This window comes from Babylonia areolata, chromosome 10 (assembly GCF_041734735.1).
Source record: "Babylonia areolata isolate BAREFJ2019XMU chromosome 10, ASM4173473v1, whole genome shotgun sequence".
NCBI lineage: Eukaryota > Metazoa > Mollusca > Gastropoda > Neogastropoda > Buccinidae > Babylonia > Babylonia areolata.
Genome location: NC_134885.1, coordinates 15,752,098 through 15,764,967, shown reverse-complemented (window position 1 = coordinate 15,764,967; position 12,870 = coordinate 15,752,098). Strand labels below are relative to the sequence as shown.

Sequence of the window (12,870 nt, the reverse complement as noted above, 5' to 3'; positions counted from 1 at the left end):
AATTTCTGCTAAAATAATTTTCTTCTGTGTGGCATCCCTGTATGATGCTTTTGTCATAGTTTTATATGACAGCTCCTTGGAGTAACTGGCAACTAGTGGACCAGAAAGGCCAGCTGACTGTAATCAGAGAAGGCTCCACAACGTGGGCTGTGGACAACAGGGTAAATTTTCATTTTCAGGGACCCTACTTCAGCAGGGGTTCAATCAGTTTGTCACATTTTCCTGACCATTTTTTCTTCCATCATTTCCAGTCACTCCCTAAATTCATAATTCAATTAAAATGTTATTGAAAAAAAAAGAGGGAAAGAATACAGAAAGTGGGTAGAAAGGGAGAGAAGAGAGAAAGGGATAATGCTAATTTCCCTCATTTGGAATGTAATAATCAATGAAATTAGAAAGCTGAGCTTTGCCCCAGGCTTGCTTTTCACTAACAGTCTGACCTTGTTAACTTTTGCTGCACTCTGTGGGTGAAAGTCCAGATGTTCATTTTAAAATTCCTACTTCCTAACTGTTTGAATTACATCAAAAAAAGTTTATGATTTGTCAGCTTTTTTCTGCACGTACAAAATATTACACACTTTAATGACTTTTTTTTTTAATGAATTAAAATATTTATTTCAATGGCATTCATTGTTGGTGAAAAGTAACCCACACTGTACGATGTGCTAAAAATTAGGCCACATATGGCAAATGTTAAAATGGCTGCTGTTTTTGCCTTTCCTGTGAAAGATAGGAGGGGTGACGTGGGAATAAATACATTCTTGGGCAACCTGTGGTTCATTTCGCTCTCATCTATAATATTGTCCACAGGGTAAACATGTTTTCAATGTTATTTTTTATCAAGCTTTTTGTGTCTACCACCTGTGAAATGTACAAGAAATGTATCTTGTTAGCAAAGATATATTCCTGTTTTATTTCATCAGATGGTGCTTTTTTATTGTTCTCAACAACCACTCAGTATTACTGACCGCACTTCACTTCAGTCCTTTTGCTGATGCAGTCATATTTGTTCCTGTGATAATGCTGTGTAAAGGTGATTTAAGATTCTTGGAGCCCAATATGTATGTAACTATTCTTCACAAATAATGTAATATCTTTCCAAGTGTGATCAATGTTCCCGTCAGAGAAGAAACTAACTGGGCATTCCATGGTTTGTCCTGTGACTGTAATGATTTGCTTTACAGATTTTGCATTATGTTGAAAACAAAATGTGATCCATTTTATGATGTATTTTTTTACCAGTTTGGTTAAGTGAATTTTTTTTTTTTTTTTTTTTTTTTTTTTTTTGCACATGGCAATTCTAATGTTGTTTTAAGATTTTTTTTTTTTTTAATTGAAATCTGTTCTCTACTGGTTTACCTTCATCAAATAGTTGTCCTTTGTTGTTTTTTTATTTGATATTATGATACCATCTTGATGCCTTCTTAAGGTGTTTCCATTCATCCCCAAACCTCCAGTCATCATCCCATGCATACTCTGCCTGTCACAATATAGACCATACCAGACTCAAACTGGTTAACATGTGTTTCAATTTTTCCTTACAATCTTGCACTTTGTTCAAGGCTCTCAAACTAGACGTATTTAATTGGAATAATATTTATGTTTCTTGCTGCTAATACGCATTTGAATGTGTTACTTGCTGAGTATTAAATCCTTGTTCTTTCAGTTTTGTTTGTTTTATGTGTACTTGTTATGAGAGTTCAGTCATTTCTCTACTGATCCCTTGACATCACATTTTCATTCTGAAACTTTTGAAAATAAGTTTTGCCATCATCCTGCCCCGAGATAGTTCAGACAGACAATGAAAGCAGCATTTGAGTGATAAAATAAGCACAATGTAAAGAGTTCATGGAATATTATTCATGTTGTCACAAAAAATTCCACCATGAGAGTAACACCTAGAGCAATAAATTGCGCAGAATAAATCAGCTGTGAAACTTTTCCATGTCTGTAGTTTTGGTTTTACATATGTGTCCATACTGCAGGGAATGAATTGTGTTAAGTTTAGTTCACTTCCATCATTGATGTTATGAAAAGTCCAGCCAACTGTGGAGATCATATCATTATAACAAGAGAGGCAAGGCCTTCAAGACTCACTTGTGATGCACACTTAAAGAACTAAAAATCAGGATTAAAAAAAAAAATCAAAATCATTTGTTTTGTTTTTTTAAATGTATTCTGTATTTGTTGTTTAAAGTGCAAAGCTTCATCTTTGGAAAACAGAATAATAAAAAGGCAAGAAAATAGATTTGAACTATGCATGTTTGGGTTAAGATTAAGCAGCACTAACGCAGCCTTACAAATGACATTCAAAAATCATTATTTGAGCATGTTCTTTTAGCATAATAAATCGATAACAGTAATCAAAGTGATAATGCTATTTAAATCATGTTATTTATTTATATCTAGGGCACTTAAGAATTTCTTTCAAATGCAAGGTAAAGGAGACATTCCCATCGCCTCAAACACGTTGTAATATGTGTCCGTTTTCTCTAGATCTGCAGAGATCTGTGTTCGACAAGCTTCAGTAGTTACACACACTGAGAAACTAGGACACCGTCCATTTAATTTCTTTTCTATGTTCATTCAAGTTAATTCAGTTTCCACTTTAAAGTATTCATATGCAGAAAACATGTCAATGATTATTTAAGAAAATCTTTTAATTCGGTGGTAAAGGAGACATTGCCTTCATGCCAGACACACCGCAACATTTTTTGATGAGAACTGCACAGAGCAGTCTAGACAAGACTGACTGAAACTCAGTGAAACAGCTGATTCAATTTTTCTTTTATGTTCATTCTAACTCAGTGTACACTTTATAATATTCATTTGCAGTAAACATGTCAATAGTGAAGTTAGTGTCACTGTCTGTGTTCTGTCCAGAATTTTTATTTCTTTTTTAGTAATTGCGAACAAGAAAAACGAGGTCATGGCATTTTCATACCAAACATAGCCTACATTCTGGAAACTGGGAGGGGTAATATAGTGTTTTCGGAATCCAGAACATGCCTCAACAAAATAAACCATTAATGATCCGTAAACACGGCTAAATTCGGGAGACATACAATCTATTATTGGTATGACTGAAGATTTTTTTCCTATTTTTTAAGCCAAATTTGGTATTGGCAAAGTATTTCCAGAGAAAATGGCAATGTTAAAGTTTACCATGGACGCACAGACATACATACACACACAAACTTACTTTGTTTATGCAAGAGAGTCAGAAATGACACTAAAAAACAAAACATTCATAAATCACTCTCCCAAAGAAGTGACTTCTAAACAATGTATATAATGAATATTTTGCTGATGATACTCTGCTACAAAAGTCTACAACACCAAACCAAGTACACAGTCTGATTCTGTCAATACAGGATTGTATTTTCGATGTTAAATCCTGGATGACGTTCAACAAACTAAAGTTGAATGACAAAACTGAAGCTATGATTATTTCATCTGCAAGAATGTCCACATCTACTTCTTTTCCTGCCTCTATTGTGTTTGGTGATGCCACAGTTCAGTTTTCTTAATCAGCAAGGAACCTTGGGGTCCTTCTTGACTCAAACCTCAGCATGCGTGCTCAGGTAGTAAACCTGCTACGCATAGTCAATTGTGAACTTCGTCGCATTAACTCTACCCGTCAGTACCTTTCTGTTGAAACTACTAAAACTCTTATTTCTGCTTTTGTGCTGTCACAAATAGACTACTGTAATTCTCTTCTCATAGGCTGTCCACATAATATTCTTCAGTGAATTCAAAACAATGCTGCCGGTCTGACTCTGAGCCCCACGTACTGATCACATTTCTCCTCACCTCCACACTCCGTCTACATTGGCTCCCCATTGAAGCAAGAATTAAATACAAAGTTGCATGTCTCTGCTATTCTGCTTTCCACTCCGCAGGACCTACATATCTTTCAGAATTTACCAGTGTTTACGCTCCCGCAAGAAATCTCCACTCTTCCTCTGACTGTTACCTTTGAAACAATACAAGAACCTATGGTGAACGTTCTTTCTTCTTTGCTGCTCCTCACATTTGGAACCTTTCTCATCATATCTTTGCATCTGATTCTATTTCTGCTTTTCACTCATCACTAAAAACTCATCTTTTTAAAACCTATCTATAAGTACTCTCAGCTTTGTTCTCCAACACCACCCATGTCAGCTTTGTATGTATGTAGAGTGGGAAAGGGAGTATGTGAGTGGGGGGGAAGGGTTTTTGAGAAAGAGTGGTCATGAATGTTTTATGAAACTTGTAATCTTTTTCTTTCATGTAAAGCGCCCTGAACTCTTAGAGAGAAAGGGTCTTATATAAATGTACACTATTTATTATTATTGAATTATTTTTATGTCAAGAATTTGATGGCTGCATTTCATCGTCTCTAATCAGTGATGTATTTGCAAATTGCATTTGTTTCTGAACACTCTGGACAACACATTTTCACTTTTACAGGATGTATTAATGTTATAATTCAAAGATGTGCAAACGTGTATTCGTGTGCTTTGTCACAATCACATAAGCAGGCAGTGTTGACACAAAAATATAGTATGCGTTGAGAATACAGTCATACAAGAATAACTGATACAAAGTCTGATTTTGACTTTCAGCAATGTTATCACTTTAATCAACAAACATTGAATCAGCTGGTGCAATGAATATATTCACTCAGTTACCTTGAATTTGAAGGCAGGTTTTGATTGCGAAAACATTCACAACCTGTACTTCACAACAAACCTCTTTCTGACGTAAATTACCACCTGAGATGAATGAACACATGGGAATTATATACAATTTAACATTTTGTATCATAGAAGCTGTGTGTTGCAAAAGCTTTAGTACAATAAACAGTTATCATATGCGCCAAATAACACTTCCATTGGTCCTAGTAGAAGAAACACCAGTCACTTCATACACAAACTTCTCCTTGTTTACTCTGAAGCCCCAACTGCACACCACTGGCATGGACCACACCCACTATCTGTTTAAACTGTAGTCCACCATCCTATAACCCCAAAGCAAGACCACACCAACAGTTGAGAAGAGTATTCCAGACACAGGGATTATCCTGTACCTGTATGTCTTACAGAATTTCGTTTTTACACATTTGGTATGACGGGCATGACGCCAGATGGCCAAGTGATTAGTGCATGGTACTTCCATACCAAGAGGTCCATGGTTCAAATCCTGGATGTATCTGGAGATGTTTTCTCTCCTCCAGGTCATATTGCGCAGACTTGTTAATGCTGTATATCCTCTTTCTGTGTACATACACTGAAGATCAAAAGACCTTGTAATCCCTGTCAAGGTTCAGTAGGTTATAAAGCAAGAACAGACACAGCAGGCACCTCCTTTGAAAAGGAGAGGGGCTGCCTGAAGTGTCAAAATGGGTGTGCATTTAGAAACAATCCACAGCAGAAATATGTAAACATCAGTTACAACAATGTTACTATCTTCCTCACGATGTAAGATAAAAATAACTGCCTGGCTATACATGTACCCATGAAAGCATTAAAGATTTAGTCCAAAGGTTTACATCATCCCCTGCCAAAAAAACACACACATAATATTCTTAAATGAATTTAGCAAAAATATCATAAAGTAGACTAGAGATAAATACACAAACCCCAAACTGTTAACATAGTGAACATGACAACTAACACCATCAGTGCAGAGTGACCACAGCAAACCTTCACACTAGGCAATGTGCTCAGTGATACACTCTCCCTCCATTTTATATAATAACACCCACATGGTCCTGAAGGTCACATCAGGACAGTCCACACAAAGCAACATGCGCAAAGTCCAAAAGCTTGGAAACAATAAATACTCAACAAAATCTACCTGTCTCTGTGTATCACATCTTAGTCATCAAAGCACACAATGTTTAACCAATGAGAAATTTACCACCACCATTAAACTGTGTAAGATGTAGACTATGCCAGATGTGCCTTACAATCCACTTTATTCATCACCCCCAGACTGCAAAATAAATCTCATTTAAAAATCTAGAGCAAAAGAGAAAGAGACAGCAAGCTGACGAATGAAGTAAGCCTGTAGGTCAGCTAATGCCAATCTTAGGGTTTAGCAGTCTTACCACCTAGTTGTCTCCCATCACGGTGAACAATGAACCCTCTCCCTTCTCAATACCACCCACATTTCTGTGACACATTTGAACCAGTTCTTGCAATGAATGCTATCAGTTTCTCCCTATTTGAATGTTCCAGATTATTTTGTACCCAGTGGTGTTGGATGTGGAAAAAAGTCACCTGTTTAATGTTGTAATCAGTCAGCCAATCAATATTTCAGTCTTCTAAAAAGACTGATAACCAAAATGGAAGTTACCAATCAATATTCAAAATACTTTCAAACAGCTGGCAGCTTCTGCTGTTTTTATTTCTATTCATCATAAACAGAATCTAAATCAAACACAAAGGCAGTTTGAGAGAAATATTCCAACAAAAATCTCAGTTGAAAGCAGCAAGACAAAAGACTATTTAAATTCAGCATCAAACATAAACAAAATAAACACTTGTCATATTACTTTACATTTATTATAAAAATTTAAAAAAATCATCATGCATTATAACTTAAGTATTAAACAAATGCTGGAAATTCCACTGCAAATACCAAGAACTTTTTTTAAAGTATATATAATACATTTGTAACAATTGAACATTTTGCTACTAATGAACGTTTACAACATACTTCACCTTTCATCAAAAGCCAAGCACTGAGAAAAGTAACACCATGTAACATAACACTAAAACAGGTGCAGTGGTGCTAAAATGGAGATTTTCATCACTGTTGAATGTTGTCAAATAACTAAAGAACTTTTGATTACAATGAATAAAACAAAGGCACAGATCTTCAAGCCACTGCAGCTGAAGTGCTTCCCACTTCAGACAGGTACTGACTGCTCCTGTCCTCATGAATGTCATTTCATTGCATTTTCATTCTGTTTGGACAGTTTCTCTTTTTCTTTTGTCAGACTCCCGCTCACCCCAAATCAAAACATTCCTTTCACAGTACCTTTTGTAGGACTCAAAATACGTAACTTTCTTGTGAACAAGGGGAACTGCTTTCTCCACTTATCCATTTAGGCAACCAATTTCTAAGTCAGTGGAAGGCGGAATGAGCAGTCAGTGTCAGTGCAGACTGATGGCACTTCCCTCCTCCCCTTTTCACTGAGGCAAGATGTGTTATAATAATAAGTCTACACTGAAATCTGAATCAGTGGAAACTGTGAGACCCTTTATTTGTTCTTACTGTTAGTCATGAAAGAGTTGCATCCTCTTTTCCTGTAGTATATACTACCACTTATAGAATGAATCATGTCTGCCGACTTGTCATTGCTCAACCAGCAGTTATGTTCATTACCTGTCACTTTAGTTAGGAAGGCAAGTAGAAATTAGGAGGGATAAGCAGTCTTTTATCAATTGGTCCCTAAGACAACTAAAAGTTATCAGGGAATTTCTTGCCCTGTTTTGACTTTGAGTGTTTGACAAAACTGGAAAGAAACTGACAGCCATTGAGAAATGGGAGCCAAGCAGACTCTTCAAGAGAGAAGTTTATTTTCTTATGTTATACAGAGTTGGAAAACATTCCCCCCGCTATTACAAATATATTTTCAACACAGACATCACATAGCACATTCACTTCATCACAAAACATACATGTTCCATGACATTTTTAACTTAATGCTTCCATTCAACCACAAAAATTCAACATAAACAGTATTCTCTTATTGCCTAGAAACTAAACAAGATCCCTGAAAGTGAATATCTTGTTCACCAACATAATTATTAGTAAACATGAAACATAATCAGTTTTTTCCAATAGTATGTACATAAAATTGTATTACTTATCACTCCACATTTTTTCATCTGACAAGTGTACAGATAAGTTGTATTCCTTCTAACCTAACTTAAGTCCAAATCACAATTACATGTCTCACTTACATTCCATTCTTCACACACATTCCTTGATCAGAAAAATCAATCAATTTCAGTTTAACAGACATTATTTTTCCTTGCATGTATTCTTTCATCACAATTATGGGTCACTTACATGGTTATCTCAATATGTAGCTTTCTCAAGTTTGTGTAAGCAGGACTCTGTGCGTGACAGGCGGACTGGAAGGGATCAGGAGTGAAAAATACCCAACCGTCTGATTGTCAGGGACAAATAAACCTTCTGGTGGACACATGGAAATGTTCACTCATTGCCAGTTGGGTAACAACTTTAGAAAGTGTCAGTGAAAGGTGAATGAGCAGTCAGCTTCAGTGCAGATGGATTGCACTTCCCTGCTCCAATTTGAACACCTCTACAACATCACCCCAATCCTGGTTTTTCAAAGAATGGAACCCCAGCAGAGTGCAGTCTCGCAGAGAAATATTGTGGTCTATAAATAAAACATGTCACCACAGAAATGAGAGAGATCCTTTTATTTTTTTTTCCTCTTCAGCCAGCATCACGTGTGCAGAGCATGTCGTTGTTGGTTCATTTTATTCAACTTTGACCTTGAATAGTTTGTAATCTACTCCTATTTTAGACCAGTTACCAACATGTCACTGTTCAAGTTTGAGTTAACCAGCTCTGGAAGATGCATATCTTCAACATAAGACATCAGAGAGTTAAATAAATAAATTTTAATTTTAAAAAGATGAAGTAAAGAACAATGAAATACCAGTGTGTAATACATACTACTTATGTAATGAATTATGTACACTTACTTATCACTGCACTACTGAGACTTATCTTTATTTATAAACATCTCATTACTTAGGGATGGCAAGTAGAAATTTTGGGAGACAGTAGATTTTTTATCCTCTTGTCCCCCAGGACAGGTTAATTCTAGCCCTGAAGCATGAGAGGGAAGAAAGCCTTTGTATAGGACTGGATATATGTGTATGTATATGTGTGTATGTATAAATGTGTGTGTGTGAGCGTACATAAGTGTTTATCACATCCTCTACCAACCCCATTTACTTTTTTAACCTATCAGGCCCATCTCAAACGTATAATGTACAAACAAAAAAGACACATAAAACAGCAGAAGTTTACACACACAAAAACAAATTATTCTTCCTGTAGTCATTTTGTTTCTCCCGACTAATGCAATATTTGAGTTTGCCGTCAGAAAATCGCGAACCTTGTGCACATCACCAGAATAATACCTGACCACTGTTAACTAAGCTGTGTCACTGAGCGGCAGATTTGACACGTCCTGAACCTGATTTGGACGACAGCAATCGCTCCACCATGGTGCGTGCATAGCGCAGTCGACTGGCCAAGTCTTTGGTGCAGCCGTACTGTTCTATCAGGTTCATACGGAAGGTGTGAAATTCACGCTTCTCATCAATGTAGGTCACAGCAGCCATCAAAGGACACAGGATGACCTTGGTGTGGTCCTGGAAAAAGTTTATCTGCAACACACAATTCACACACCCTTTGAAAATGCCATCTGAAGTGCACAGAAACAACAGTATTATATAAATAGTCCTATATCTGCATTATCATATGCACGCAGATTATTGTTTCCTCTCAATTACCTGCTATTTTGACAATTTCAGTTGTTGTTTTTTTTAAAAGATTAAAATAACCACTGGAATTGTAATTTAAGTGTATGATATAAATATCAAAAAACCTTAAAAAAAAAAAAAAAAAATGTTGGTAAAACATGCAGTCTTTAAATCATCAAAAATTCTGTCAGGACAAGTAAAAGAAACATATGACATACAAATTTCAGCCTTCTGGGTCATGATTAAAATTAAAATGAAAAATATTGCTTAGAGCCCAGCCGACCATGAAGGCCATATCAGGGCTATCCACCATTCAAAGTCTGGTCACCGCAGATGGGCCACCCCAATGTTTTCAGCTTTCTACTGCACTGTGATCACTCCATGATAAAAATTTCACAACTTTTGTACTAAGCATATACTATATTAAATACTATCAAAAATATTTATTTCTTTTAAATATTGCAATATTGTCCACGGAGGGACATCACGGAACAACGTTCTCAATGAATCTGCTGTAAAAAAACCCGTCGTGTGTCATAAAAGTCCCAACAATCAATCAGAATATGTTGCACAGTGAGTGGTTCATCACACGGAATACACCAAGGAGCTTCTTCTCCTTTCAGGAGGTAGGAATGTGTGATGTATGTATGACCTGTATGAAGTCGGCACAGCACTGTCATTTCTTTTCGATTCACCACAGCCATAGGCAGAGTCTCTTGAAGATTTGGTCGTATTTTAAATAATTTGTTATCTATTTGTTCATTCCATTCTTTCTGCCAGAGATCTTTAGTATACCGATGAACTTTGGGTTTAAAATCAGTAAAAGGAATATAAAACTTACATTGTTTCTCTCTAACAGCACTCTTAGCCAGATTATCTGCTATTTCGTTCCCTTGAATGCCCACATGACCGGGCACCCAAGCCAGAATGATTACAAAACCATTTCTTTTAAGATGGGTAAACAAACTGAAGAATTCTCGAAGTTTGGGATGATCAATATTACGATGAGCTATTGCCTCCAGGGAAGAAAGCGAGTCAGAAAAAACAACAAATTTACGATTAGATGATTGCAATATAGCATTTAAAGCTAGATTTAAAGCAGTTAGCTCTGCAGTAAACACAGAACTGTCTGACAGAATATGTTTCGTGAGTCTTTGGGAGGGAGAAGTCGGACAAAAAGCAGAAGCAGCCACTCCCTCCTCAGATTTTGAGCCATCCGTAAAAATTTTCTGGTATAATGGATATTTCTGGCAGAGTTCGGAAAACAACTTTTTATAGACCAGTGAACTGGTACAGTCTTTCTTGAAGATGGTGAGATCAAATAAGATTTCAGGAGTTTCAAAAGTCCATGGAGGTTCCTCAGGAATTTTAAATTCAGTATCTATTAATGTAGGATCAATTTGGGCTTCTTGAATGTATTGAAGCATTCGGATTCCCAATGGAGGTGTACACTTTGGGTTGTTATCAAATCTGGATTTAAACTTTGGTTTATAAATACTGTTGTGAGCTGGGTTTTCTATTTCAGAAACTAATTTAAGGTAGTAGTTCATAGAAAGTTTCAGTCTACGATTTGAAAGAGATGGCTCTCCAGCTTCTGCATATAAACTATGTACCGGTGTAGTACGGAAAGCTCCCAAACAAAGTCGGAGTCCCTGATGATGAACAGGGTCCAGCATCTTTAGGTAGGAAGGTCTTGCTGAACCATAGACAACACAACCATAATCAAGTTTAGAACGGACAAGTGCTCTATAGAGGTGCAAAAGGGTTTTCTTATCTGCACCCCACTCCGTATGTGCAACAATTCTTATAATATTTAGAGCTTTTTGGCATGAAATTTTTTAATGTTTTAGATGACTAAGGAAGTTCAATTTCTGATCAAAAATAACCCCAAGGAATTTCACCACTTTAACAGCTGGAATTTTTGATTTCCCTAGATGAATCTCAGGATCTGGAAAAAAATGGCGGTAATTGTGAAAATAGATAGATTGTGTTTTGCCAATTGAGAAAGTGAAACCATTTTCTTCTGCCCAATTTTGGATCTTGTCAACACAGAGCTGAAGCCGGCGTTGAATGCCAGGGTAGAAACTCCCACTTGCATATAAAGCAAAATCATCAACAAAGAGAGAGGAGTCATTGTCATTGTTTACAGAGTTAACTATATTATTTATTTTGATACTAAAAAGAGCAGGTGACAGAATGCTCCCTTGTGGAACGCCCATTTCCTGTTCATGAAGATCTGAGAGAGTAGAACCTACTCGAACTTGAAAAGTACGGTCTTCTAAGAATTTGTCTATAAATTGAGGAAGGTGGCCTCGAAAACCCATTTCATGAAGATCATGAAGTATTCCCTTTTTCCAGGTGGTGTCATATGCTTTCTCCAGATCAAAAAAGATAGCTACCACATGCTGTTTATTTAAGAAAGCATTTCGTATAGCAGTTTCTAATCGGACTAAATGGTCAAGGGTAGAGTGATGCTTCCTGAATCCACACTGCTCTTTGGCTAAAAGTCCATCTGTTTCTAGTTTCCACATCAGTCTACTGTTTACCATTTTTTTCCATTAGTTTACAAATGCAACTAGTAAGAGCAATAGGTCTGTAGTTTGAAGGATTAGAAAGGTCTTTTCCAGCCTTAGGAATGGGAATGATAAGCGCTTTACGCCAGGAAGGTGGAAAGTAATCAGTAGTCCAGATAAGATTGTAAATTTTAAGCAGTATTTCAAGGCTTTCATCAGGCAAATGTTTCAACAATTGATAATGAATTTCATCAGGACCTGGAGATGAGTCATTGCAGGTTAATAGCGCCAATTTGAGTTCTGAGAGGGAAAAAGGAACATTGTAGTTTTCTATATTGTCAGAATTAAAGTTACATGGATTTTTTTCTTTTAAATTCTTATTTTTCAAAAATAAGGGAGATTTGTTGTTCTTAGTAGAAGAATGACTCTCAATGGAGGATGCTAGTACATTGGCCACTGCTTTTTTGTCTGTGACGAGTGAATCTGCCAGTTTCAGATGGTTGATGGAGGGGCAGGTGTTTTTCCCCTTAATATTTTTAATTATTCTCCACACTTTTTTCTTACTTGTTTTAGAAGTGATGGATGAGCAGAAATTTTTCCAGGATTTTTGTTTATTTGTTTTATAAATGAAACGTGCTTTAGCTCTGAGATGTTGATGAGCTCGAACATTTTCCGCTATTGGTTTACGAAATACTAAGCGTAGTGCTTTTTTCCTTTTTTTATTTATAAGGCGACACTCCTCATTGAACCAAGGCGTTTTAGGTAATCTAAACTTGTTTGAAGAAGATGGTATGGATTTCTTGGCAGATTTAGTAATTAAGTCTGAGAATATTTGC

At 36.4% G+C, this 12,870-nt stretch overlaps 1 protein-coding gene across 1 annotated transcript in view; it reads right to left on the bottom strand.

Moving 5' to 3' along the window:
• Nucleotides 1–4,366: 4,366 nt before the first annotated feature.
• Nucleotides 4,367–12,870, bottom strand: part of LOC143286823 (serine/threonine-protein kinase PLK1-like) — a 53,211-nt gene continuing 44,707 nt past the window's right edge. The window contains exon 13 of the mRNA XM_076594632.1: nucleotides 4,367–9,425. Within this exon, the coding sequence (XP_076450747.1) occupies nucleotides 9,201–9,425 (225 nt within the window). The 3' untranslated portion in view covers nucleotides 4,367–9,200. The remainder of the gene's footprint in view (nucleotides 9,426–12,870) is intronic.